At 41.4% G+C, this 25969-nt stretch overlaps 1 protein-coding gene across 3 annotated transcripts in view; it reads right to left on the reverse strand.

The window, feature by feature from the left end:
• The window catches only part of pdlim5b (PDZ and LIM domain 5b), a 36587-nt gene extending 14585 nt beyond the window's left edge, over positions 1–22002 (reverse strand). For all 3 annotated transcript variants that reach the window (XM_034602522.1, XM_034602521.1, XM_034602520.1), the window contains exons 1-3: positions 21851–22002; positions 17102–17207; positions 6764–6915 (exon numbers count right to left, since the gene is read on the reverse strand). In XM_034602522.1, coding sequence (XP_034458413.1) covers positions 6764–6915; positions 17102–17200 — 251 coding nt within the window. In that variant the 5' untranslated portion in view covers positions 17201–17207; positions 21851–22002. The remainder of the gene's footprint in view (positions 1–6763; positions 6916–17101; positions 17208–21850) is intronic.
• Between the last annotated feature and the right edge of the window lie 3967 nt (positions 22003–25969).

The following is a 25969-nucleotide window of genomic DNA, read 5'->3' on the forward strand; positions in this document are numbered from 1 at the left end:
GACTGGAATGTAAAATTTCCATTTAGCTGTTAATATAAAGTATGCTTGTTTTCCAATGTACATTATTAGTGGATTTGCTTATGGAACAAAAATCCATGTTGTGCCAAGGACAGCAGGAAAAGGTCTAAAGATCAGAGAGGCAGGACCCAGCCCACGATGAAGCCGTGTGTATCAGAGTGGGACAGCTGGGTGGATTCGCTATCTGTCTTTTTCCCAAGTGCAAACTGAAAAAACACCGGCTGAGGTGGTCCCGCAAACATCTGCTCTGCCCGGCCCCTCGCTGCCGTCCTGCTGCCGGCCTGGCTGGATCTACTTTGTTCTGCCGTTACCAAGAGACAAACCCAGTGTGAGTGTGTGGGCACACGTGTGGGTCAGACTACGGCTCAAATGCCCGTTGTCTTCTTGGTGGTGTGGGACCTCAATTTAAGATTTTTAATGCTGCGAAACACTCCCTGTTTAAATACTCAAACTAAAACAACTGTGAAATCATTTATAGTTTGTTATATTTCAAGCTGCTCCATGAGAAAAGCAATGATACCACATAGACACACTTGTGAATATAACGTGTGATGTCGTTAAGGAAAAGTTATGTGGGCATAACGTAAAGAACATAAAAGCGGTTGTGGCTAAGAAGGTGCAGCGGGTCGTCTTTTCAGAGATGTCATCATTTCTCCTAAAGAACATGAGGTAAATAAGTATAAATGTAACTGTGTTAAACTCTGTAAAGCTGTGGAAATGTGACATTTTATGGTTTTGTCTTTACTAAACTTGCCCATAAATACAAAAGATCTTAATCAGAGGCAATGTTGACCCTGTAATGTATCAGACTGATTTTCATGGGTCATATCACCACAGTTTGGGTTGTTTGTGTATTATTAAATATCGCTCCTGTTAACGACCTGGGTCATGGCTTCGCTCAGCCTCAGACGTGCTTCAGTTGGTTCCTCCTAATCTGATCAGGGTGCCTTGTTTCATTAGATCACCGCTGCTGATATCTACAAATCACTTTGGGCTAAATTTAGACTTTATAACAAAATAAAACCTCTTTAATATATATAAGCTACGAAAACAGTTCAGTTTAATTGGAAAAGAAAAAAAAGTTCTCTCTCTCTCTCTATATCACACACACACACACAGGTCCAGAACATGAGAATGAGGAGGTTAACCAGAGAAATAAGTGTGAGGGCACAGCGGAATGAAGCATTTCCATCCTGCCCTGTGTCTCTTTGAGGGCCAACAGAAACAATCTGGCATTTGACTGAGTGATGGAGCAGCTAATATACACAGCTTTCTCACCACACACACACACACACACACACACACACACACAACCCTTACCACCTTACATTAACAGAGAGGGCACATTATTTGAATAAGTGAAACTCAAAGTATCTGACTTTTCCTCTATTCGCGGTTCAGTTTTGTTTACTCTGATCTCAAAGCAGGACTGGGAATCATAACTGGGTACAGATATAATATGACATGATATATGAGGGAGTATAGGGCACGGTATAGAATATATTTCATACAACCTATTGATGTCAGGCTCAAGTCAAGCTACGCCAAAACTTGTGTGATGAATGTTAAAACTCTGCGTGAGACCTGGCGAGCGATGTTTTTTCAGCTCGACCACATGCATGAAAACCTGAAGAAAAACCATGAAGAAGTAAGAAAACAAAGAGGGGGGAAAAAGCAAAGGAAAGCAAAACAAAAACGCCAGCGGAGGGAGGTGGTACGAGCGGGTGCGGGAAAATAATCTTGTTTTTTCTCTGTGTTCCTGTTTTTCTATGCAGCCAGGCTTTTCCGTTCAGTGGCAAAACTCACAGCTTGAGTCTGGCCTCTCTGATCCGTCCACAACCCTCCTCATCACACGGCTCGCTCCCATTAACCAGGAACGAGCATCTCGGAGGAGGGATTCCTTTTACACATTTTAGTGGGAAGAGTCAGAGCGACAGAAATGTGAGCGCTAACGTGAGTTAAAGCCGGGAAACGCGTAACGGGACAGTTGCTGCTGTCAGCTGCACGAACACTTCACTATCATGGTTAATCCTCATGTCTGCATGTGTGGTGCATCTGTGTCGAGTGAGAACCCCCGTGCACTTTCCCACATCACCAGCCACTTACATTGAAGTGAAGGTGTACGTTCATACCCTTCAACTCCATGCGCTACTACCCCCTGCTCAAGTAAATTATAGAATACAATGTGCAGGACCAGACAAAAGATATGCAGATTTGCATTTAATTGCACCAAGATATGGACATTTTATCAAGACAAGCTTAATGAATAAAGTAAGTAGCGGAATGAGGGATTTCTTCTTGAGGTCAGATTTCTGGACAGTGCATCTACAACAGAATAAACTGCAATTATATTTCTTATTTATTTATTTTTTGTATGAACTGGTCCCTCATGCCTTCTTATGTCTCTTCCGACCACCGCACCGCAACTGACTGAGGCAGCCAAGAGTCAGTCAGGGGGCTCAACACTACATCGGCCCGTCCTCTGCTTCACCCTGGTATAATCATAGCATAAGATTTGATGGGTTGGCCATGTATGATTTGGCCCATGCAGATTTAACCCACCGCTCTCCAGCTGATCTGTATTTAGCTACAGTAAGTGGCCAAAAAATGTGTTTCTGAGGTCACAGTGACTTTTGACCTTTGACCAACAAATTCTAATCGGTTCACTCATGAGTCCAAGTGAACGTTTGTACCAGAATTTGAGAAATTCCCTCCAGGCGTTTTTAAGATATTGTGTTCACAAGAATGGGACGGACGGACAACCTGAAAACCAAACGCCTCTGGCCAATGGCTGTTGCCGGTGCAGATGCATAAAATGTGTAATATGTGGGTGTACAGGTGTGTAACTTCTTGCTTTCCTGTTCCTTCTAAAACTGCACATGTTCCAGGCGCGCACACACAGACACATACACACACACACACACACACACACACACACACACACACACAAAGAAAAGCACAACAAAAACATATACACAAGTGGAAAATAGTGGAAGCACAGAGGAAATGCTTGCTGTGTTGATCTGTAATATGTTTGAGGTTTTGGAACCAGGTGCAGCCAGCCACAGCCTCTGGGGAGCAGTGTTTCATTGGGCTGTGCTGCATATTTCAATGACAATAAATAAACATCAATTATCATACTTTCCTCAGGCTACTTCCCACAGCTCCCTGGTGACTGTTAGTTGCTCTGCAACTACACATGATGGCAGCACAGAAAGTGCAGACCCATAAAATCCACTGATAACTGCTGACGATACAAACTCAAGAGTTGATAGCTTTGCCTTGTCAAAATAAAAGCCTGGATCCTCGGCACAAACAACTACACTAACACGAATAGTAAACATGTTTTACTCTGGCAGTGATATTTCCCTCAACAGGCAAACAAACTCTGTTTTGACATCTTGTCCTAAAACCGCAGTCTTGGAAAGAAAAACTTTTTTTTTTCTCCCAGTCACAAAAACACATAACAACTCTTTGCTCATTTGGACGCATCCAGTCCGATTTGTTTTGATTTACTGTTTAATGGAACAACAGGCCGAGGAGGGAGCTCATTACCTCGCTCATGAAAACATGCTCCCCCTCTCCTAGCAACAGGGACATAACCTAAACATATTGGCACCAATAGTCGTGTGTTGGCAGGACGATGCACTGAAATGATGCACGGTATAAAACCTAAATGGTTTTCATTGGATGTTTATCTCATATTTCTTAACTCGAAGAAATTGCGTGTGACGGCATGTGACTAACTTTATAACCATTTCCATTTTATTCCCACTTGTGCAACTGAACTGTAGATGGACTGCAGTGTTTACATGGCGTGTTACTGTGTGATTCCAGTTTGAATAAACAATGGACAGACTCCCAGTGGTGGAGAAAGTACTCAAACGTTTTACTTCACTTCGAGTACAAATAAACAGAGAAATGTGAACTCAAGTAAAAGTACCACATCAACTTTTCTCTTTGAGTTGAAGAAAGTAATAATTGCTTTAAATACACTTACAGTATAAAAGTACTTGCAGAGTGTAGCCTTTTCCCTATGGTCAACTACATCATTAACTGTCGCTGTATATTATGTCTAAAACAAGAATAACACAGTCTCTGTTGTATTACTAAAGAATGTTGCAGATACTGAAAAAACGCACATTGCCAGATTAATTAATGGCTGAATCCATTTCATGTGTTTCTTCCTCACCAGTGATGCTGCGGCTGCAGGAGGCGGGGTCTAATGTTACCTGCCTGCTCTGATTGGATCGGTGGATCAATTCCCCTCTCGTTATTGATTACTTTTAAAGGTATAAAAAACGAATGTGTACTTGTAATGCAACACATTGTACAAATGTAGTGAAGTCGAATATGCTGACATATGCAGTGGAGTAAAAGCGAGAAGTACCGAAACTAAATCTACTTGAGTAAAGCACAGACATGAACATTTTTCTTAAGCACAGTAACAAGGTAAATACGCTTTCTAACACCCCACCACGGTGTACGTCAGTTATACAGTTTAAACTCGTATTTATGTGTCGCTGGATGCATTTTAACAGCAGCCGGCTTTGAAGAATAACAGTAGACGTGAAGCAAACTACAACCATTTATCATTCTAGTTGTTCAGTGGGCGATTTCTGCTGTAGTTTACATGTACGATGAGACCAGATTGTTTGATGTTCCCTGGTGCATCCATTAATCTCAGTAGATTACATACAGCTGTTGGACACGGGGCTATTTTAGGCCGATATTCCCACGATTAAAAGCACAGAGGCGCTCTCCTGCTTTGATGTGGCGACAGAATGACAGGACACGCAAACCAGGCCCCGAGTTATTCTGTCAACATGTTTTACAGCTCGGAAAGTGTGCGTGCTTCGCCGCTTGTTTGTGACACTAAAGCTGCTCTTCTTCACACTTGGCTGCAAAAAGCTGGTCTGTGTTTGGTAAAGTGCTCGGCTCCGATTCATGTGAAGGGATCGTTCTTTGTAACTTTAGTTTTTTGGATGCATGGTCTTTAAAATGAAATAAAACGGACGATCCGCACAACAACTGCAGAGCTGGTAAACTGATCTTAAACTGTTTGCATTGCCTGTGAAAACATTTGAGCCACTCGTTAGCTTGTGTTCAGTTTGATGGAGACATATTGAAGAAACAAATTTGTTGAGGATATTGTTGTCATATTTTTAGAATAAAGTCATAATTCAACAAGAAAAAGCCATAATGTCATAAAATACATTCTTATATTATGAGGATAAAGGGAAAAAAAGCAACTTTTTTAGTTAATAAACAGCGAGTAGATCCCGTGCTCGCAGGAGTTCTCCTCCCTCTGGTTCGAAAGTCTTGATTTCCAATCTCATCGTTATGCAGATTGCAGTTGACCGCTACCAAACATTTCCTCTTACGCAAAAGAGGCAATTTCCGCGAAGTCTGTGTGGATCTTTCTTCAGAAAAGACACAGTTTCTTTCTCAATCTTTTCAAAGTCCTGATACTTAGGATAATGTGGTGCTGATGTGTCAAAAGATTAAATGTTTCTGTGCGAAACACACACGAAAGTTTAATTTAACAAGATGCTCCACATCTGAACGCAGGCGACAAGCTGATCTTCTGATATTTCCCCTCTAACATGACACTTAGCTTTAAATTATCTTCCTTGTCATAATAGTATGACTTTATTCCAGTAAATTTATGACTTTTCCCCTTTAAATTGCCCTAATATTCCAGCATAGTTTGGCAGAGTGTCAGTATAAATGAAACTTCTTGAACTAGAAAAGTTGTTTGGTGCATCTGCTTACTGAAACCTCCTCTCTCTGGACAAATATAATGACAGCCTCTGCTGGATCCCGGCTCTCCTTTCTTTAAAGCATATATTAAGGGGAAAAGGGGGATTAAGAGCTTTCATTTTGAAGCTCTCCAATGGCCTTAATACACTCAAGGGCCCCAGAATACTAGGTATTCTCCTTGCTAATGACAAGAGCAGAGGAGCAGCTGATGAACTCAGCATGATCAGATAAAAAACCAAGGCCGAAGCCTGATCTGATGACTTCTGCAGACACCGTGCCATACACCACACAGCCAGGAGGAACATGTGTAGATTGCTAAGAGCATCACAGTAATAACACAGAATTCAGGTGGTTCTAAATTTCTTCTGTGTGGGCTGTGCAGCATTAATATGTAAAACAGTACTGGTACCTTTCTAATGAGGTATTTTAGTTAATACTTTAGCACAGGATTTCCGACCCTGGGCCCTCAGTTTATGTCAAGTCAACTAATCTGCATTAAATGTGTTGAATTAAGTCTAAATCTTGATGCTAAAGTGCAGATTTCTCTTTAAATTAACTTTTCAGGCCCGCTATGAATCCAATACCACGATTGTCAACTCTAATTACGATGCAGATGAACTGATTCGCTGCATAAACCAACACTAAGCTTAATCTGGTCTAATGCTTGCAAAGTGGCTGCAGGACCTGCAGAGGCAGAGCTGTTTCAAATTAGCACAACGGGAGCTCCTCTGTTTCAAATGATGAAAAGGCAAATTGAATGCAGGTCGAATAAACCAAATATAGCAATCAAGCTTCCTGTTGCTGCATAAACATGTTTGTCAGAATGTGAAAGATGCTTTAAAAGCACATTGCAAAAGTTCCACTCGTAGGCTGGGATACACACAGGTGGTGCAGGCAAATGGACAAAGTATGCATTTCATTGTTGAACTATAAAGTTCATAGATTATATATCAGAAGGTGCGCTCGTGTGTGCATGTGTTACCTCTGTAGAGAGAGGCTGAGATTGCCTGTGCAGGCCTTGATCTTGTTCTGGGCCTCGAGGTGATTCATGCCATTTGTGGCAATGCCGTTGATGGAGAGAATGATGTCTCCGACGCTCATCTTGGCTCGGATCGCCTTGCCTCCATCAGTGAGCTGCAATATAAACATGCAAACAAGAAAACACGCTCAATAATGCACATATTGCAGAAGAGTTACACCAACTCTGCCTCTTATTGAAGAGAAAGATTCATTCTGTCAGAAGTGAAATGTTCATTAACACCCGTTACTATTTTTTTTTCTGTGTGTACATTTGAAACTTTAGGGTTTTACATCATGCATTCTCAGAAAGAAGAATAAAGATAAAATTCTGTGTAAGTACTTTAGTGTTGATTTTGTTGTTTGGAATCACCAAGCAATGTGCTCTCCTTCCAGTTTCCCGTCTTATGAAACTTTAGTCAGATAAGATAAACTTCTTATTCTCCTGACAACACGGGACAGGATTCTACATGCACCTAAAAAAAAAAAAGATCTGCCCATAAAAAAAATCCAAAGCATTCCCACTGGGATGACTCAGCAACCAAATAACCACTGACCACAAATCCAGACCACATGATTTCCCAATGTTTAAATTATAGTCACAAGTGTGTGATGTGTGTTTCAATTACAAATATAGTATTGATGCTGGTAAGTAAATATAAAAAAATGATAAACTCTGTACTTTGCAATACAAAAAATTACAAATGCAGATTTCTAATTTACACACATAAAGGTGGATGACTGCCAATGACGACGGCTTCAGCTGCAGTTGTTTTGCGTCTCTTTCAGCTGAGCACAACTGCATTTGGGAAATTTAAATCTACAGTTGTACCCTGAGATTTTCATGGGCCACATCCATAGGTTTTGCTACATGCGTCTATTTAAGGATTTGTCTGTTACTGTGGTGCTTACAGGTGCTGGTGAACAGGATGTGTGGTCTGACCCATATTTTTCGTTGCGCATTTTTTTATATATAGTGAATGAAACCTATTTTAACAAATACAGGGGTTTGTATATTTTCCAAAGCAACACAAAGTGGGTAAAAGCTTGTAAAAGTTCTCAGAGAGAGATTCATTTAATACTTGGTAACGTTGACTCAGGCTTAATAGCTTCAAGCTCTTCAACCATCTGTCTATCAGTGAGAAGCAGGGTGAAGGTTAGTCAGCTCTTCTGTTGCTTTCATGCTGAGACACGCATTTAACAAACAGGAATCAACATAATAAAACCATGGCGATGGGATGACTCTCAACCAGGAGGAGCGGTGATCGACCAGTGATTGCACAAGGCTCTGCACACCTTATCACTCACTCACTGCCCACTTGTGTTTGCATGCACTCTGTGTTCTCTTAGTCGGGAAGGAAAGTGATTTTGTCAGTTGACTCCATCGATGTGTGGAACATAAAATTGGGACTCAGAGTAAATGTCAAATAACACCTTCACCTCTGCTGTCTAAAAATCAAAATCAAATCTCTGCATGCCAAAGAAAAGCCTCGTCGCTTTCCAATCATCTTTGTTATTTACATAAACCCGCCCTGATTAGACAGATAAACGCAGAACAAGATATTCCCATTACCCACTCATAAAGAATGTGCTCAGGTTCGATAACCTCAAAGAACCTTTTCCCGGTTTTAAGCTGAGACATAAACAATGTCCCATTGTGTTGACCCTCATACTGACAAACTAGGGAAAGGAGTGGGAGGGAGGACGAGAAAGAATGAGGAAGTGACAAAGCGGTGGCGGCAGTGACCCACACATTTCTCCGGAGCTGGGCTCCTTTCCCTGCCTCCTTATCGAGAGGATCAGAAGAATGTAGAATGTGTAGCTGCGACGGATGTATGCACGCCGGCATCGAGGAGACCTGCAGTGCAGCAGCATGCTCAGTGTGACTCACAAAGAGCAGGGGGCGCTCGCTGTACGGGCACGTAAAGCTTCAGCTGACTCACTTGCCCTCTGGACGTCTGACACAGACTCGCACCTGTCAGCGTTTACTGCGTCTGACCTGACTCAGTCACTGTCAGTAAAACAAATCATTAGTGTTCAGTGTGGAGGCCAATAAAGAGAGAGTGAGCACAGATCACTGGTATCCACTGGCCCCGTCTTACTCTACAGAGCCCAACCGGTGTGCAGACAATAATACGGATATTTGCAAGTTAGACGTTTTTGATACTAAAGAGTCTGCCAATATATACGTTGAATAAAATAATGTCAATGGTGTTGTTAACCCCTTATGACAAAGAAATTTAATCAAGGCCTGATATTTACTTCCAACATGGAGGTTATGTTTTCATCTGTGTTTGTTAGTTACTAAGCAGGATTATGCAAAAAACCACAGAAGTGATTGAAACTTGGTGAGATAGGACATTGGCCTTGGCAGAGGTAGGCGCCTTCTGAGTTTAAAAATAAAACACAATTATAATCAAATTTATAGAACATGAAATAAGAAAAAAAAAGAAAATGCAGTTTTCATCCAAACATTATCTACAAACGAAAAATATATTGGCACATGTTAAACATAAATGCAGATGCTGATCTGTATATGAAAGACAAATTTTTGCCGATATTGTCGACACTACAGCTCCAGAGGTCAACAGCAGGGGGAAGTAGGGGGGGGATTGTTGAATGAACATGTCCCTGGGACATGTCTCTCCATCCCTCAATGTCTCCCTCTCTCTGGACGTCTGTGTGTGTGTTAATGTGTGTGTGTGTGTGTGTGTGTGTGTGTGTCGGAGAGAAAGAGAGAGAATGGAAAGGACAAGCTCTCTCCTTGTAGGGATGTGAGAGAGGACTGTACATAGCTCTATGGCAATTCCTCAAACATGTCCTATTTCTAGAGGTGAAGAGAGAAGCGGACTCTTGTAACATTCCCAGAAAGATGTGTTTTAATGTTTGACGCTCTCGTCTGCAGCAGACAGAGAGCACTTTATAACCCCGACTCACACGCTGCCTCACTCACAAGGAGAAAAAAATAAATAGATGTTACAGTAGGAATCCCTGGAATCCACCATCTATAAATATAAATCAAGGTCTGACGCACTCATGGCAGAGAGCAGATAAGTAATGAACAGGAACCTTGGCTGTGCTACTCCAGCTCCAGCAAGAGAGCAGGATGTTTTTGCAATGTGATTTTAACGAATACTCCCGACCGCTTTGTAGTATGTAATGTGTGCACTCGATCAAAGAACAAGTTCCTATTTCAAACTTTTCTAGGTTAAATAAAAAAAAGGAGGAGGGAGTTTTACAACTTAGTGTAAAGAGTAAAAAAAAGGTGCCGGGAGTCTTTGTGTTTGTTTGGCAGATGAGAAAGACGTTTTTCGAATGTCTTTCCAACTGCGTTTACATGAATGGGATTCCAGCCTCACAATGGTGCGGCTGCTACGCTGCTGTGGTCCTCTCCACACGGCTGATTTTACTGCTGTGCAGTTACTGGTGGGTCCGCGCTGCTCATGTAAGTGCCTCTAAAATATACCTTGAAAGCAACATAATGCACAATACTTAGTGTCCTACACTGGAGGGTATGATTATTCCTCACTAAAAGGCTCCATGATTTATCTCTGCAGCAAATGTTTTTTATGGAAGAACTCTCATCTTTGTCCGACTGTAAAAAGATGAGCACATTTATCTGGAGAAAACCTGGGGGAAGAGAAAATTATCTTTATTGAGTCAACTTGATATGCAATAGTTCTGATATTCAATACTTCATTTTAGATTTAAATGTTTCTCTTTTTTCCACATGTTCTGTATATCTAATACAGAAAGAAGATGTCATTTTTTTAAATAAGGGGTGTCTTGTAATTCCTGTACAGAAATAAGAAATAGTATATGTACACTGTATGTATATGTATATGTTATATGTAAAAAGAGGGTGTACAGACTATAAAACCATACAAAGTTCAACAGAAGCTTTGAAAATGAACAGTCCTTTTCTTCCCTGTGTGTTTAATCAATCGTTTATTTAGATACAATCAAATAAAGTCATTAAAGCAAATTTAAAAAAAATCTGGTTCATTCTCAAAACTGTTTTAAATGTTTTACTTTAAAACTTTGATTTGTTCTTGATGGGAACAGGAGTCAGAGATTGTGTTGAAAGAGAAAACAGCTTTGTTAAAAAGTTGATATGGTGCAAATAAAGTCTCTGCTCAGTGGAGTAAAGCTGCTGCCAAAACTCCAAATACCATTCAAACCACTGATTTACACCACAGTGACAACGCCAAACATTTAAAATTTCACACAACACTCAGTATGGGCAAAACATTTACAGTACATGCTTTAAAAAACAGATACACTTGGGGAGAGGTAGTATGTTTAAGATCACGCATACGTTATTATTAGGATACTAATCGTGTTCCCTCCTGGTAGGTTTGTAATTTCCTGTCTTTAATGTCGAAATTATGGTGGAAGGAAAAGGGTTGTGGTCATTTTTACGTTTCAGAAGTCATGTTACAGGAAGAGTCTTGTGGTGGGAGCTGAAGGCCTGTGAGACGCATGTCATGTCTGTGTAGGGAAGACGTAAGACAGAGGACCTTATATGGAAAAAGGCTCGGTACCAACGTTATGTCCTCCAGGCTGCAGCGGATTGACTCACTCCGACTGTCTAATTAAAATAAGTAACCCTCCACTAAGCGCTGTACGGTTACACACCTGCTACACTTGGCACAAACTGTTTCAACAGGGAGAAGAGTGCATGTTAATGGAGAAGACAGCAGTCGGGGAGGGGTACAAAATGGCAAAGTACCCTTTTCCTCCAAGCCAAACATCCCAATTAAGCGCACTCGAGCAGCGGTACGGTGGTGGTTGTCATGGTTTGACCCCCGTCTCTTGCTACATCAATCAGGCGGCTGGAAAACACGAGATGCCAGGCGGACCTACACGGGTGCTCTCAGTCAAATCGCCATGACAACACAAACAAAACAGCACAAAGCGGCACCAAGCCCTCGATGAATAGTGAATGCGCTTTAGTCAGGTCAGAAACAAGGCCGGCTGACAAGCGCTGCTCAAGCAGATCATGGCAGAGCAACGTTTTTTACCTTAAAATAGCAACTTCAACTTCAGTTGGATTTGGAATAGAGAGAATGGTGCCGCTTTCATTTCCAATCCTCACCCTGAACACATGTTAATGTACGATCTCCTGAGAGAATTGTTGTACTACCAGAATCAAACCAAACTTTGGATCACTCAAAAATAATTAGAAGTCATTAAAAATCAATATATCTCCAATATTCAGAGCTGAAAATTTTAAATATTAAGAATTCTACAGAAAGTTTGGTGTATTTGTTGCAGCAGCAGCTCTTCTGGTTAATAAGTCGAGGATCATGGGTAATATCCAGTGTACAGTTAAGTTTCAGTTCAGTGAGTGAGACTACACATGTGAGAGCTCAATGCATTGATGGACACTGAGCCAAACAGAATTAGAGACCATGTGTGGCTGCAGAGGGCGCTGTTGCTCAGTAAAATCCACGTAGTGTTGCTTTAAACGGGTATTTAGACATGATGGAGCCTAATTCATGCACCAGATTGAGTTTGTAACTCAATTCCAACTCACTCCAACTCTTTTGGCTTTCTACCAACCAAAATGCCCAAGATCATTGTTAAGTTTCACCTACTTTCTGGATGGCAACGTGTTCTGGCTGCATATGGGTATGGAAATACTTTATCACAGGTTAAATCTTAAGAATATACGGTTTCTGCGCTTTACAGCAGCTAAGACGTTAAAAAACGTGGGTTCATTCAAAGGTACAACAACATAACTCAAGAAGGCACTTGAACACTAATGGATACTTGGTGTGGGGAAATGAGTTTCACTTTCAGCGACTGTGGTAAACGTATAAATGGACTTGCAACTTGAGAGCTGTGCAAACGCTTGACAGTGCTTTATATCAGGAGATGTCTGTTATCAAGAGCGAGTCACTATCACTGTTATCACTGTCCCACTGCAGTAATTGTGGGTTGTAGTTCAAGCTGCAAACCACAAAGTCTGCAGGGCTTTTTTGCACGTCTTTGAATTTATACCACATGGGCTCATTCTCTTCTAAGCAGCAAGCGGAGACAAAGAGGATTCCATCAAAAAATAATAGAGTGAGCGATCTAAATCAAAATCAAGTTATTCTTTATAACTCTGCCATATTGCATTGGGGAGATTGAAAGCAGATGCCGCGATACAGCTCGAGACAGACACCAGAGAGCTCAGCCGGGGATCAAACACATACTGCAGATGACATTTTTCTACTAAAACACACATGTAACCTGAACACGTCTTTAGGAGCCTGCGTAAAATCACAGTTTATTAGATTATTGTCCGTGAAGATGATAAAAAACTGAAAAGATTCAAAACGGTCTCTACTAAATGTCGCTTTCCATGTTAAAATGTTCGGGAGATTTAATAGAAGAGACAGAAACAAACACTTTGGCAGCTCCACGGTTGCAGACCACACGCTTGCTGCCTCGCCGATTTCAGCCAGAGTCTCTCTCCACCTGATTAGATTTTTTCTGGATCTGAGCCTTTACGATATGAAAACTTTGTTACGCTACAATGCTAATCACTGCAATATGTCTTTTTTATGCGTTATATGTTATCTAGGTGATCCTTTAAATATTAAACCATAAAAAAGGACATATTCTGACATTTTAAGTATGAAAGTTCCAATTCTATATCTATAGGTCATTAAATATGACTGATGGTTATCGTCACATCAAATTTAAATTGATTATCTTGAAGTAGCTTCATCATATGAAAAAAATAAAGGTAGTTGCATTAAAAGGATACATCTGGAGGGACAGAGCTCTAATGCAAACAAAGAGCTAAAATTAGCTTGTGCGAATGTTCCCTCCAAGTATCGCAGGCCACTAAAACAGCAAACAAAAGGATACGAAGGGCAAGTAGGGGAAGTGAGGGGTCAATGGAAAAAGAAGGGAACAATTTCACTGTGCTGCCCTCGTCCTGACCCACGGGAACCAGACAATGATGAACACAGGCATGCATGATGGGGTGAAGGTTTTTTTACAGATTTTATAACCATATAAGTAATCATAAGTAGTGCTATAATAGCGCGTCCACTCAAATCAATAGAAGTTGCCAGTGGAAGTCTTTCCATGTGGAGGCCTGTCAAGAAATTCCTGAAAAAGGAGCTGGACTAACCACAGACAACAAGGATGGAAAGAGTCTGGAGGAACAGGCATCCGCACACAAAATGTACAGAACTAAGTCCTTCCTCCATTACACGTCTATACAATACTGGGTGGTCTCACTTCTGACGGTTAGTTGCTTTGTTAAAAGTTGAGTCAACAACACAGAATTAACATAACAAAACACAACTTGTATATACATTCGTACAACATGCTAGTTTTTTTGATGAAAGGGTTCATGCTAACCTTTCGAACACAAAACCATTTCAGAGCTCACAGTTACGCTCTCCAATTCAACGTCACTGCACTAAAATATTCACGGAGGGAATTTCACCATATGTACAAAATGGACTTGTGCCTGAAGCCTGCATTCTCTCGAATGACCAGCAGAGGACGACTCCACCTGTTGCTATAAGAAGTCTTTGTATAGAAGTCAATGAGAAATGTATAACATTAGTAAACATTTACCTAAGGAGTTCATGGTCTCAATCATTAGTTTCGAGTCTTCTTCAACACAGCATGATGTTCATTTAGTAAACTATCGTCCCATTTAGAGTAAAATAGATGTTAAAGCTTGGTATGCATTTGGGTCATGGATACTGTGTGACTGACAGTTAGTATCGTCCAATGGGTGCAGGTCACAGGTATCGATGTGCGTACATCCTTCTCCCCCAAATATAGTTACTGTTGTAATGGGCGTCTTTTGTGCATTTTGGGAATTTTTTGTTAGTATTCAGACACCCAACTGAATATTGCACAATGAATATTTATGGCACAGCATATACTGTCCACCCACTCACATTTTTATTTAGTGCTTTTACAACGGCCAGATACTCCTTAAAAGGAACAAGGAAAACAGGCTGCGGTCGTCTCGTCGTGAGGAACCGGCCTTAAATTATGTACATAATCTGAGGATCAGTTACATATGGGACGCATATGTCGAGTCATTACATCATTATTCCAGTTATCGTATCCATCAAAGCAAAACAATACGAGATCTAATGTGATACCAACAGATGGTTATTCTTTACAGAAAAGTCTATTTAACATTGTCGATGTCTAATGAACCTGAAAATAGGCCTGTGGTCGGCTCAATTTTCTACTAATTCATCTAATGGCCGAGCTGAAGTAATGGTTAAACTGTTGGCAGATGTTTCCATACATATACGTACCTTCTGCTGACTAACTCTTCCCTTGGTAAATACAGTTGGTTGATACAGATACAGTAGATGGATAAAACTGACATCTGCAATATTTAGTAAAAAAGTATGTAAATAAATGGATGTATGAACCCTTAGCTATACTACTACAGCCTGCATCGTGTTGGCCTGATGTGACAATAGGATTCTGGTATTAATAGACAAATGGAAAAATGATCCCTGGCACAATAACAGGAAATCTAAGCCGTTCACTCTGAAAATCGAATAAAGGGAGCGTCGCTCTGCAGCTCCTGACCGCTGATGAGTCAGCACAGGGCGGCTGGTGGACACACTTTTATGGTCCAGAGCTAAACCGCAACCATGACCCACAAAAAAATGACTCGTCAGACCTACCACTTCACATGCACTCCAGATTTGAATAGATGCAAAGTTCCTGTCGGGTCACCTGTCTCATTTTGTTTTAATCCTCTTTATACCATGAAAACCTGACACGGCAAATACCATATGTAATAATACCAATACCATTTTTGATATAATACCAAAAATCTATATGAAAGTAGGATACATGTCCTCTTGACCCTTAAGAATTGAAGTGAAACTGCATTAAGCTGTTGAAAATATTCAATATATTCATTTTCAACTTCACCTCTGGAAAGATTGAGATTTTTCTTCTATTTTTATACATTTTAATACTTGAATGTAATCCAATATCTAATCAGGTGACGAGTGTGGAGCTCCTTCAGTCACGTATTGTTTTTGAGATATGATGACAGGATGTGTGCCGACAGCTACGTGCACGTGTACGACACGTGCCAGGTACCATTATTATCACAGTGGCAAGGCATAAAAATAGTCGGAGCAGCTATGCTGGCCTTTTCGTACCCTTTGGAGTAATTATGTCCTGATACAAAGTCACTTCACTTCTCGGCACATAACTTTCAAAATGTTGTAACCGATCCCGCCAGCAAATAAACACTGTAACTGACCTTGGACCTGACACTGAGATCGCGATTACATAACAGGAAGCAGTTAGAGGTGAATAACACGGCTCAGTCTGCAGCAGACAGTTATTTTCACAGCACGGGCCACACTGGTAGAAGACAAGCTGACTACTTCTAATCCTGTTTGACAAGAGGCATGTTAGTATAATTGAGACACTTCAGACGGCCCTGGGTTCGAATCCACCAAAGACCAACATTAAACTCCTCTGCACTTCTTAAAATGAATGCAACAATATGAAGATAAACGCTGTAACTATAACTATGTTTATGCCGAGGATGGACCTGTCAGATAAACAGGCCTGATTGTCAAACAGTGCACGGCTCTTCCAGCAGAAACCTCCCCCCCGGGCTCAGGCCTCGACAGAACCTCGTCAGCCCACTCTGGAATTTATGTGGCACACAGATAGTTATTACAGAACCACTGTGGCTTTCTAGAGTTTCATTCTAATGGGCTGTTTAAGGACAGGTCCCGATGCTTCCACTGCAGAACCCAGCACACATCGTCTCCCCTGTGTTTCACATCAGAACTAATGCCAGGGAGAAAGGCCAGGGCACTTCGCACTATCCCGCCTCCAAATGACAGCAGGCGTTAACAGCCACCGGCTTAATCCTCCAAATATATCCTGAAAGGCCGTCGGAGGAAATTCAAGGGAGGGTGGCTTTTCTTTTTTTTTTTATTCTTAAATTGACGGATGTTGTGGTCACGGCTCAGTTATGTAACATTATTATGACAATAGTCACAGTCTTGACGGGGGATAGGTCAAGACCGAGGGGGGGGGTGCGGAATAACAGGGGCCACGAACTGTTAGAGAAGGTGTCTAAATCCAGAAATGAGTGTCACACAGGAGATGAATGGGACATGAACTTTATCACTGACTAGGCAAATGGCATAGTGAGCGTGAGTAGCATTCCTCAGAGGTGTCATGAAGTAAAGGCTACGCAAGTGGTGTTTGTGTGTGTGTGTGTGTGTGTGTGTGTGTGTGTGTGTGTGTGTGTGTGTGTGTGTGTGTGTGTGTCACTGACCCGTGAGATGGTGAGGGGCAGACAGAAGTCCTTCCCTCCTTGCAGTCTGAAGCCCCAGGGGGCGGGGCCAGCCAGGGAGACGCTGTAGCTGCTGCTCATGATTCACCTGGAGACAGAACAACACATCGTTTTATACTCACTGTGCACGAATCCATATTAAAAAGAGATATAATATAACAAGATGTCGATTCTCCACAGAGATGGAACAAATATTCAGATACGACAGACAATAAAAACAGAAGATAATAACAGGAATAAAGAAAATGTGTATTCATGCATTAGGTTGTATACGTGCGCTGTGCAGCCTACACTGACATTTGGTAAAGATTACTGTTATCAATGTAGAGCACTGTAATCTGCCCATTCTGCTAAAACCCAAACAGCAGCATTCCTTGAAAAGAAATTAAAGGTTGTGTATGCCGCTGCTTGTTTTTCCATCCTTTTCCTAGCGATAATAATTATCTTACATCTGAAACACTAAAGAATGTTCCCTCTTTCCTGTCCGTCACAATATCTCTTCACACATGTTTTACAGATATGATGTACAGTCAACGTCTTAAGACTTTGCTTGACTTTTATCATACAGAAGTTAAATTCAAGTGCAACTTTCTAATATGAGTTCTCAGTATTTAAGATGCCAGCTCTGCAGCTTTGGAGCATGTCTGGGTAAAGGAGCGAGCCTGTAATATATCGTTTACAGTGAATCCTCTCGAGAGCAGGACAGATCTGGAAAGGGGTGAGAACTGGAGGGTTTAACGAGGAGCTGGAAGTCAAAGAACCACCATGAAAGAGCTTTTATATCTTTACCATGAAGCAAGGTTCAACTTTTTTCATGTAGGACTGTCAGAAAACCCTTTAGAGTGCGATATGGCATTCTTCTTCTTCTTCCAGCGCATTGGAAGTGATGTTTGCAAAAAAGAACGAGGGAACAGTCGGAAATATGTGACACATAAACACAGATAATCGTTTGTTTAGCTACAAAGAATCTCAGATCAGAGTTTCTATCATCTCAGTGTCCTCTCACTGAACCGGCTGCTGAATAACGCTCGAACAAAACTAAACCAATCTGAGATCATCAATATTCTTATAATATGAATATAAGAATATGGAGCTCTTTCCTAAGACAACTGTCGTGCTGCTCAGCCCGAACACTGACAAATTAGCGACAAAGGCAACACCCTGGATGTCTGGAGACTTGCTGGAGCTCAGCTTCACTTCTGCCGGCTCAGAGTTTAATTGTTGCCACAAATGGCAATTGCAGCCTACATTACATACATTTCCTCATGGGTGGATCATATCCTGATTATAGTAACGTGCATGCAAATTAAATAGACAGTTCCAGAAAATGAGACACCGAAAAGAGGATTTGAGGCCATAAAATAGTTCATGCACAGTTGATTTTCACTGGTTGAAGCCCTGCCTGTCATGCATTCCTTTTCCCCTGAAAAACTGAAGCTGCAAGCTATTTATTGGAAGCGAGACCCAAGTTAAGTGCAGTCACATGTGGAGATTTAGAGCATTATCTAATTCATTAGGTTGATGACTGGGGATATTGGTTATACCATATTTGCAGAATACACTTTACTGTCCAATAAGAAAGAGAGGAAGCTGCTGCTGTGCACAGTTTCAGCAAAAACCCCAGATCACGTGGAAATACATGACGTCCCCTTTGAGCTGCCCAATGCAAAGAGAGGATGTTGACATGAAAACACGACATCAAAAGACTCGCTCATGAGCATTACACGCCATGTACCGTGCACTGCAATTACAAGAAAGAGGGGGAAGTACAGAGGTAAAGCTGAGTCTGACTTTGAACAGATGGAAGCATTGATAATAGTTATCAGAATTTACTCGTAAAGCAACCGAGACCCAGAGGAGGCCAAGACTTCATGTTGGAAAAGCTGGTGAAGGAAACTGGAGGTGGATAGATAAATAACTTCTATCCATTTGTAATGAAATTAAAGGTTTAAAGTTAATGTTTAATTTTAAAGTTTTTGGGCTTTGGAGAACTTTGCCAAATACATATTCTAATTGTAACTGGCAACCTGTCGAGGGTGAACCCCGCCTCTCACCCACTGTCAGCTGGGATTGGATCCAGTCCCCCCCCTCCACAACCCTTAAAGGGCAGTGATGGATGTGTATGTAACTTCTTAAAACTAAGAAACTACACATTTCAACCCCTGCCTTGAAATTAACCATCAAAAGACATGCACTGTATATGTTCATGTGTGCTGGGCATTGCAGAGTCAACATACTTTCCCAGTGAGTATTTCATGTGTAATAACACCTTGTAATCCCAGAGGCATGTCATTTCGACATTGCAAGTCATGCTTCCATCACAAATCCCCTCAGGGCCACAGCACCACCTGCTGCAGCCCGTCACCTGGTCAGTCGTACGAGACACAAATCAAATCGGAGGCTCATGCCTGCACGCTGTCTCATCGCCGGCACGCCCGGAGGGGAACAGGCCTCTTTAAAGCCGAGCAGACATAAAAGTGTGCGGGGAGGTGGAGGAGAAGAAGTAAAAAATCGCATGTGAAAGTGACAGGGAGGAGCTGAACACCTGGAACGCAGCAGGGCATGAATAGCTCCAGTATTTATGCTATGCACTTTCACAATCAAGTGGATATTCTCAAACACACATACGCAGAATATGCAAGTCTATAATGAGACAGAAAGCAATTGAAGACAGCAGCCTGCCTCTTCAAGGTGACTTGGAGTTGAGCTGGGGAAATGAAAAGGCCTAAACAATAAGATGTTCCATCTATTACCCCTCAAAGGATAACACTTATCCTTTGAGGGTCATGGATGGGCCAATCCCAGCTGACATTGGGCAAGAGGCGGGATACACTATGGAATGTTGTTCCATACATTGTCACCATGAAATTCAACCCATGCATACACTGGCATTGTCTGAGTAACAACACTGTATAAAAAAAACTGCTATAGAACATATGAATACATACTTTTATGTATAAATAATAAAGTTTTTTGAGATTTACTACAGCACAATGCAGCTGAACTCTAACGTCACGAAAGCTGCTGATGCCACAACCACAACTTTCACTGTTCCAGGAAACGGTTGCAAACATCAATTTTCTCAAGTGACACAAAACACAATGGACATCAACACTGTAGATTTTATTCAACACTCTTTGATCCAAAAGTCCCAGCTAGAGGACACGCTGCCATTGTTAAACCACCAAACCCTCGAGGAATGCACCGCATTGAATTGCTGTGTCACAAGTACATCAGATTCCTTCCGTATTGGATTTCCCAGCCGACGTCTCAGTTAAAAGGTGCGTGACATGTTTGGTGGAAGGCAAATAGCTGGAATTTTGGCTCATGCTGTCTCAAAGTTATGCTGGACCCACATATCAACTGCATTTCTCTTCCTAATATGGAGAAAACAAACATAAGGCTGGTCTCATCTCGTGTCACTGCCTGTTTTCCAGTCCCTTATGATATCATGCATAGACATGAGCAGACACACCTTCTCAGTGTTCCCAAACAAAGGCAAACAGTCGGGCTGTGTACGAAACATTTTATCAGCAGCAACCACATTAACCTCTTTTTTTTTCTGGGCTATTTAGAGCTTAATTCTGGTCATTTGTCACTTGGGGCCTTATCGTTCCAGTTCCTGTCATAACGGCGCTTTATTCTGTCAAATGTTTCAACACTTTCACACCAGAAGCCAGATTAAAACACAATCCTTTCAGCACAGGACACAGGAGAACTGCTGACCAAGTTATCTACTGGCTCAGACATGCACACGTTCCTGTAGTAGATGTTATTTTAACTCGCTTAGTACGTGCAATATCTAAATAGTCTGATGCTGAATTTAAATGGAACCGGTTTACAGTGAATGGGACCTGCCAGGTGGAAGTAAACAGGATTAAATGTGACATTGGGGTTAAAAGTTTGCACAATTACTGTATAATAATAATAATCATTGTAAAAAAGCTTTCAAAATTGGAAATCACACACGGGTCAACAGGGTTTATCATGACTACATGTTCGTCATACTCATGTCTCAATGCTTCAGGAGACAATGGTGCTGGTGACATCATCATCATCATCGACAGGACATGTTGAGGTTGATTCTCAGTGTGAGGTCATTAGCTGCACCAATGCACTTTACCAACTTAAAATCAGGTGGACTTGTTCCAGCCTGACTTTATGGGACACTTTGTCCACATGCTGGTTACATGATTGTTTAAAGCAAGTGTCCTTGTCACAAATGAAAAAAACTATACCTTCAGTAGAATATGATGAAATTCCTACTTTCACATGTCTTACCTTTAATAATATGACTGAAATACAACGATAATTTATTCTCACAAAAATAACAGTTGAAGTCATGGGGCAGATCAATAATTACCCAGGTTTTCGTCATTCATTTTCCTGTTTGCAGAACCTGTCCCTCCCTGCACTGCTCATTTCTTCTCACGGAAACTGAGCATTAACTTGTCTTTACTCTGTGTTCCAGTGGGTGTGACATTAAACCACATGCCTGACTTTATTCTAACACACTCTCAGCCTGGTTGCTACTGGTTAGAAGTCAAGTTAAAGTGTGGACATCTGTGGTGGTGGTGGTGCTATAATAAAGAGTTTATTAGAGGAAAGGTACACAAGGAAGTTTTTTATGATGAGTTCGAAAATGAAAGTCTGTGACAGGGTCGTAAACCTGAAGCAGTAAAGCGACCAGAGACGATGAGTTCCAGTCAGTGTTCAGCTGTCGGGACTCACCTCGCTCGTGAAGCCGGGTCCGGTGCTCGGGCTCTGGGTGAGGAGCGAGACTTTGGTCCGTGGCTTGTCAGTTTCCAAGAGGAGTGGAGAGAGCGGAACTGAGGCTTCCGCATATAAGCCAGCCCCACGAGGGTGTGTGTGTGTGCGTGTGTGTGTGTGTGCGTGTGTGTGTGTGTGTGTGTGTGTGTGTGTGTGCGTGTGTGTGTGTGTGTGAAAGAGAGAGAGACACAGAAAGAGAGAGAGAGAGAGAGAGAGAGAGAGAGAGAGAGAGAGAGAGAGAGAGAGAGAGAGAGTGTGTGTGTGTGTGTGTGTGATAGAGAGAGAGAGAGTGTGTGGGGGGGTGTGCACGTGTGTGCGCGCTGGTGGGAGGGTTCGCGCCTTTGACTGGAGGCAACACTGCAGCAGTTGCAGGTGCAGACTTGATAAACTTGCGACAGCACAGGTGAGTTTCAGTAAAACCGTTTTTAAAAGTACAAAGTGGAGCTGAGCTGTTCCCAGGGAGACTGATGGTAAAACTCATGACATATAAAACCAGAAATGACAAACCCAGTAAAACCTCCCACCTCCTCACCCACAGTGACTGGTGTGTGATGTGCAGGTGTAGCTCACTTCTATTGGCTCATGGTTTGTAGGTTTATTCTTCTGTTCAACTGTTTGCATTTACTAGAGGAAATAAACACAAGGTATTCTATCACTTTATTACCAAAGTTAAGGATGTTACATTTTGTTGTCTTTTCAGTCGGCTGGTTGGTTGTTTGGTTGGTTGGTTGTTTGGTAGGTTGGTTGATTTGTTGTTTAGTTGGTTTGCTGGTCAGTCTGTTGGTTGGTTGGTTGTTTGGTTGGTTGGCTGTTCAGTCAGTTGGTTGTTTGGTTGTTTGGTAGGTTGGTTGATTTGTTGTTTAGTTGGTTTGCTGTTCAGTCAGTTGGTTGTTTGGTTGGTTGGTTGGATGGTTGATTACTTGTTTAGTTGGTTGGCTGGTCAGTCTGTTGGTTGGTTGGTTGGTTGGTTGTTTGTTTGGTTGGTTGTTTGTTTGGTTGGTCAGTCTGTTGGTTGGTTGGTTGGTTGGTTGGTTGGTTGGTTGGTTGGTTGTTTGTTTGTTTGGTTGGTCAGTCGGTTGGTTGTTTGGTAGGTTGGTTGATTTGTTGTTTAGTTGGTTGGCTGGTCAGTCTGTTGGTTGGTTGGTTGGTTGGTTGGTTGGTTGAATAACACAAAAACTACTGAATGGTTTTATATGAAACTTAGAGGAAGGATGGAACATGAGCCAAGAAATATCCCATTAAATTGTGTCATACATCCAGGAATTTTTCCAGGAATTTTAATCAAATATTTTGTGAATTGGGCATTTTTCCCGATGAAAAATATCACTATCCTTTGGATTTGATTGTGTTTTCATAGTAGTGGAAGCTTTTTTTCAGCCACTGTATGGTAACAAATACTAGAAACCTGTAACTACCACCATCTGGATAAGCTCTTAACTTTGTTAAACCCTCTCTCGTTGGTATTTCTGGGTCACATAAAGTGATGTAAATCAAGAAAGGGAGCTGTTAGTCTGTGGTGGTGAACAGCCCTATATTAAGGACATATTTGCATGATGTTAGCAAAGAAATATTTGAACATGTGACAGGGCAGCAGCTTGCCCTGTCGCATCAATGGGCCATTCTTTCCACTGCATGCATTCTGAACGCCTCATGTGTAGGCTGCAGGTCAGACATGTTAAATGTACCAGTCTTTTATCCACCAGCACAGCAATTTTTAAACACTGAACAAATAGGTAGAATGTGAAGTACAATTACTGTGTGGTTATTTCTGCTTTGACATATTATATCCTAAAGGTGTTTAATTACACACAGTTTGACACATTCACAAAGGTTTTCTTATTTATTATAAAGCATAGTTTTGTTTGACATTATCACTTTTTTATCATTCATTATTTCAGCTGATATAAATTGTACGGTTACTGGGACATTGGCAGTGACAGAGCAGCAGGTTTCAGGGTTTACTCTGATCCTAGTGGTATGGGGCTGGTACGCTCTCTAGTGGTCAGCAAAGAAAGTGCATGCTCAACACTTTGGAGGCCTCTATACAATGAATGGCCTCGGGGGTTATTGTTAATCCTGTTTTCTTCTGCACGTGGGCAGATCCACAGCTCAACATGTGTCACTCATCTCGTCTTGTGTACAGAGCATCTAGCCTGAGGCTCAGGTTTTCGTCAAGCAACTCAAGGCAATACGAATAGAGAACAATATAAAACAATGAGTTGCACAAACATATAGACAACAGTGCTGATAGTAAGTGAAAGTCATTGTTCAACAGTATTTATCACATTTACCTGTGCACTGCATATGTATTTGGCCATAAATGTATTAGTATAATTAAAATATGACTATAATCCAGTTTCAAACAGGAATGAGAGTCAACATTGTATTTTGATTTTAAAAAAGTGTTTTATTACAGCATGTCAATGTGTCCTACTACCAATATCTTATTTAATAATGACTCATTATTAATATTATTATTATTATTATTATTACAGTATAAAGCTGTTTTCAGACATGCACTGAAGTCTGGAAATGTTCCGTATGTGCGTGTATGTCAGAACGCAAATGTCTGAGTCAGTTGCTTTGGTTAATTAATTGAACTTCCAAAGCAACATTTCTGAGTGAGCCCATCTCAGAATACAGCAAGAACATTTCTGGAAAATTCACAGCGCGCGTGTTGATAAAACACACAACGGACAGAAGACTGGGAGAATACAATTATCTCAGGATAAAAGGACGGAGTCGATCAAGAAGAAAATGCAGACGACAATGTCAACTTGGAAAAACCATTAGGACTCGAGAGCTTGTTGCTGGTGGCGATGCAGTTGTAAAAAAGAACATTGTGCTTTTTGCAGCATAATTTATACATCATGTTCTGCCTCCTGCATGTTCTCCCCAGGCACCGCCCTCTCACATAAATGTTCTTGACATTTTCCTGTTGTTGTAAAAAACGTCTGACCCGGACAATCTCCTCCTGCGCTCTTCATTTGAGAAAAGCAAACTCCAGACCAGATTTTCTAAACATATTCTAGAGTTCATGTCTAAGAAAACAACATTACTGTCTATTTCAGCTCTCATATGTGTAGTGCATCCTTTTTTCCCCACTGTGTTATTTTAAATAAACACACATTGATCTACTGCATGTTACATATGAAAAAGGCCTGGCCCATTCTACAGATTACCATTAACTGTTCCGCAGCCAGATGCTGTTAGATGTTCGTTCTGTGCCTCAGCGGTCAGCTGGGCTTTCGTTCAGCTACACGTGTGTCATGTCAATATATGGTTGCGAACGGAAGGGAAGCCCAGGAGCAACATCCCCCAGTGCTGCTCCATTGAACCACTGAAGTGTGTTAGTCCTTTATGTAAGGTATGTGCCTTTAGATCCTCTTTACATAACTGGATGAGCAAAGCGCTCAGGAAATCCTGGAGTTAATGTTCAAAGACAGTTCAAAAAGGTCCTTTCTGGGTGTTTGAATCTGAATGAAGAACACGTTTAAAGTTTCTCTAGATAAATGCCCTGAACACTTGAGGGAGCTGTACCATGTGATGAACAGATAGTAAAAAAGAGAAGAGAATGTACATTGTAATGCAGTGAACCGCTGCTCATGTTCAGATACATTATTAACATGGGCGTTGATTATGATGGTGGCTCAGATGGAGACATGCATTAAAGTGTCCTGGTTTTTAATCTAATGAAGGACATCTACTGGATCCCATCCCCTCCTCATCCTCCCCTCTCTTCATCTCCATTTTCCCTGCTGTTCCAATGTGTGCAAAAATGCTGACAACAAATTAGTAAATAAGAGGGATTTGGGTGATTAAAGTAGAATTATGGGAAAATAAATCCACCTCTATCTGCTTCTTGACAGCACCGATTTGCAAATAGTCTCAGCAACATATTGTTTTCATTCTGCAGGTTCTTGCTGAGGTTTTTATTTGTTGACAACCTTGTGAAAAGTTTATTTCCCCGAAACACAAACGGGATATAAAAAAAAAAAAGTAAAACCAGTAAACTCTGATTACTGTTACCTTGCTGTGTCAATTACCTTCTCTGGTGTTCACACACAAAATGTTCACACA

The sequence above is a fragment of the Hippoglossus hippoglossus genome, chromosome 12, assembly GCF_009819705.1.
Source record: "Hippoglossus hippoglossus isolate fHipHip1 chromosome 12, fHipHip1.pri, whole genome shotgun sequence".
Classification (NCBI taxonomy): domain Eukaryota; kingdom Metazoa; phylum Chordata; class Actinopteri; order Pleuronectiformes; family Pleuronectidae; genus Hippoglossus; species Hippoglossus hippoglossus.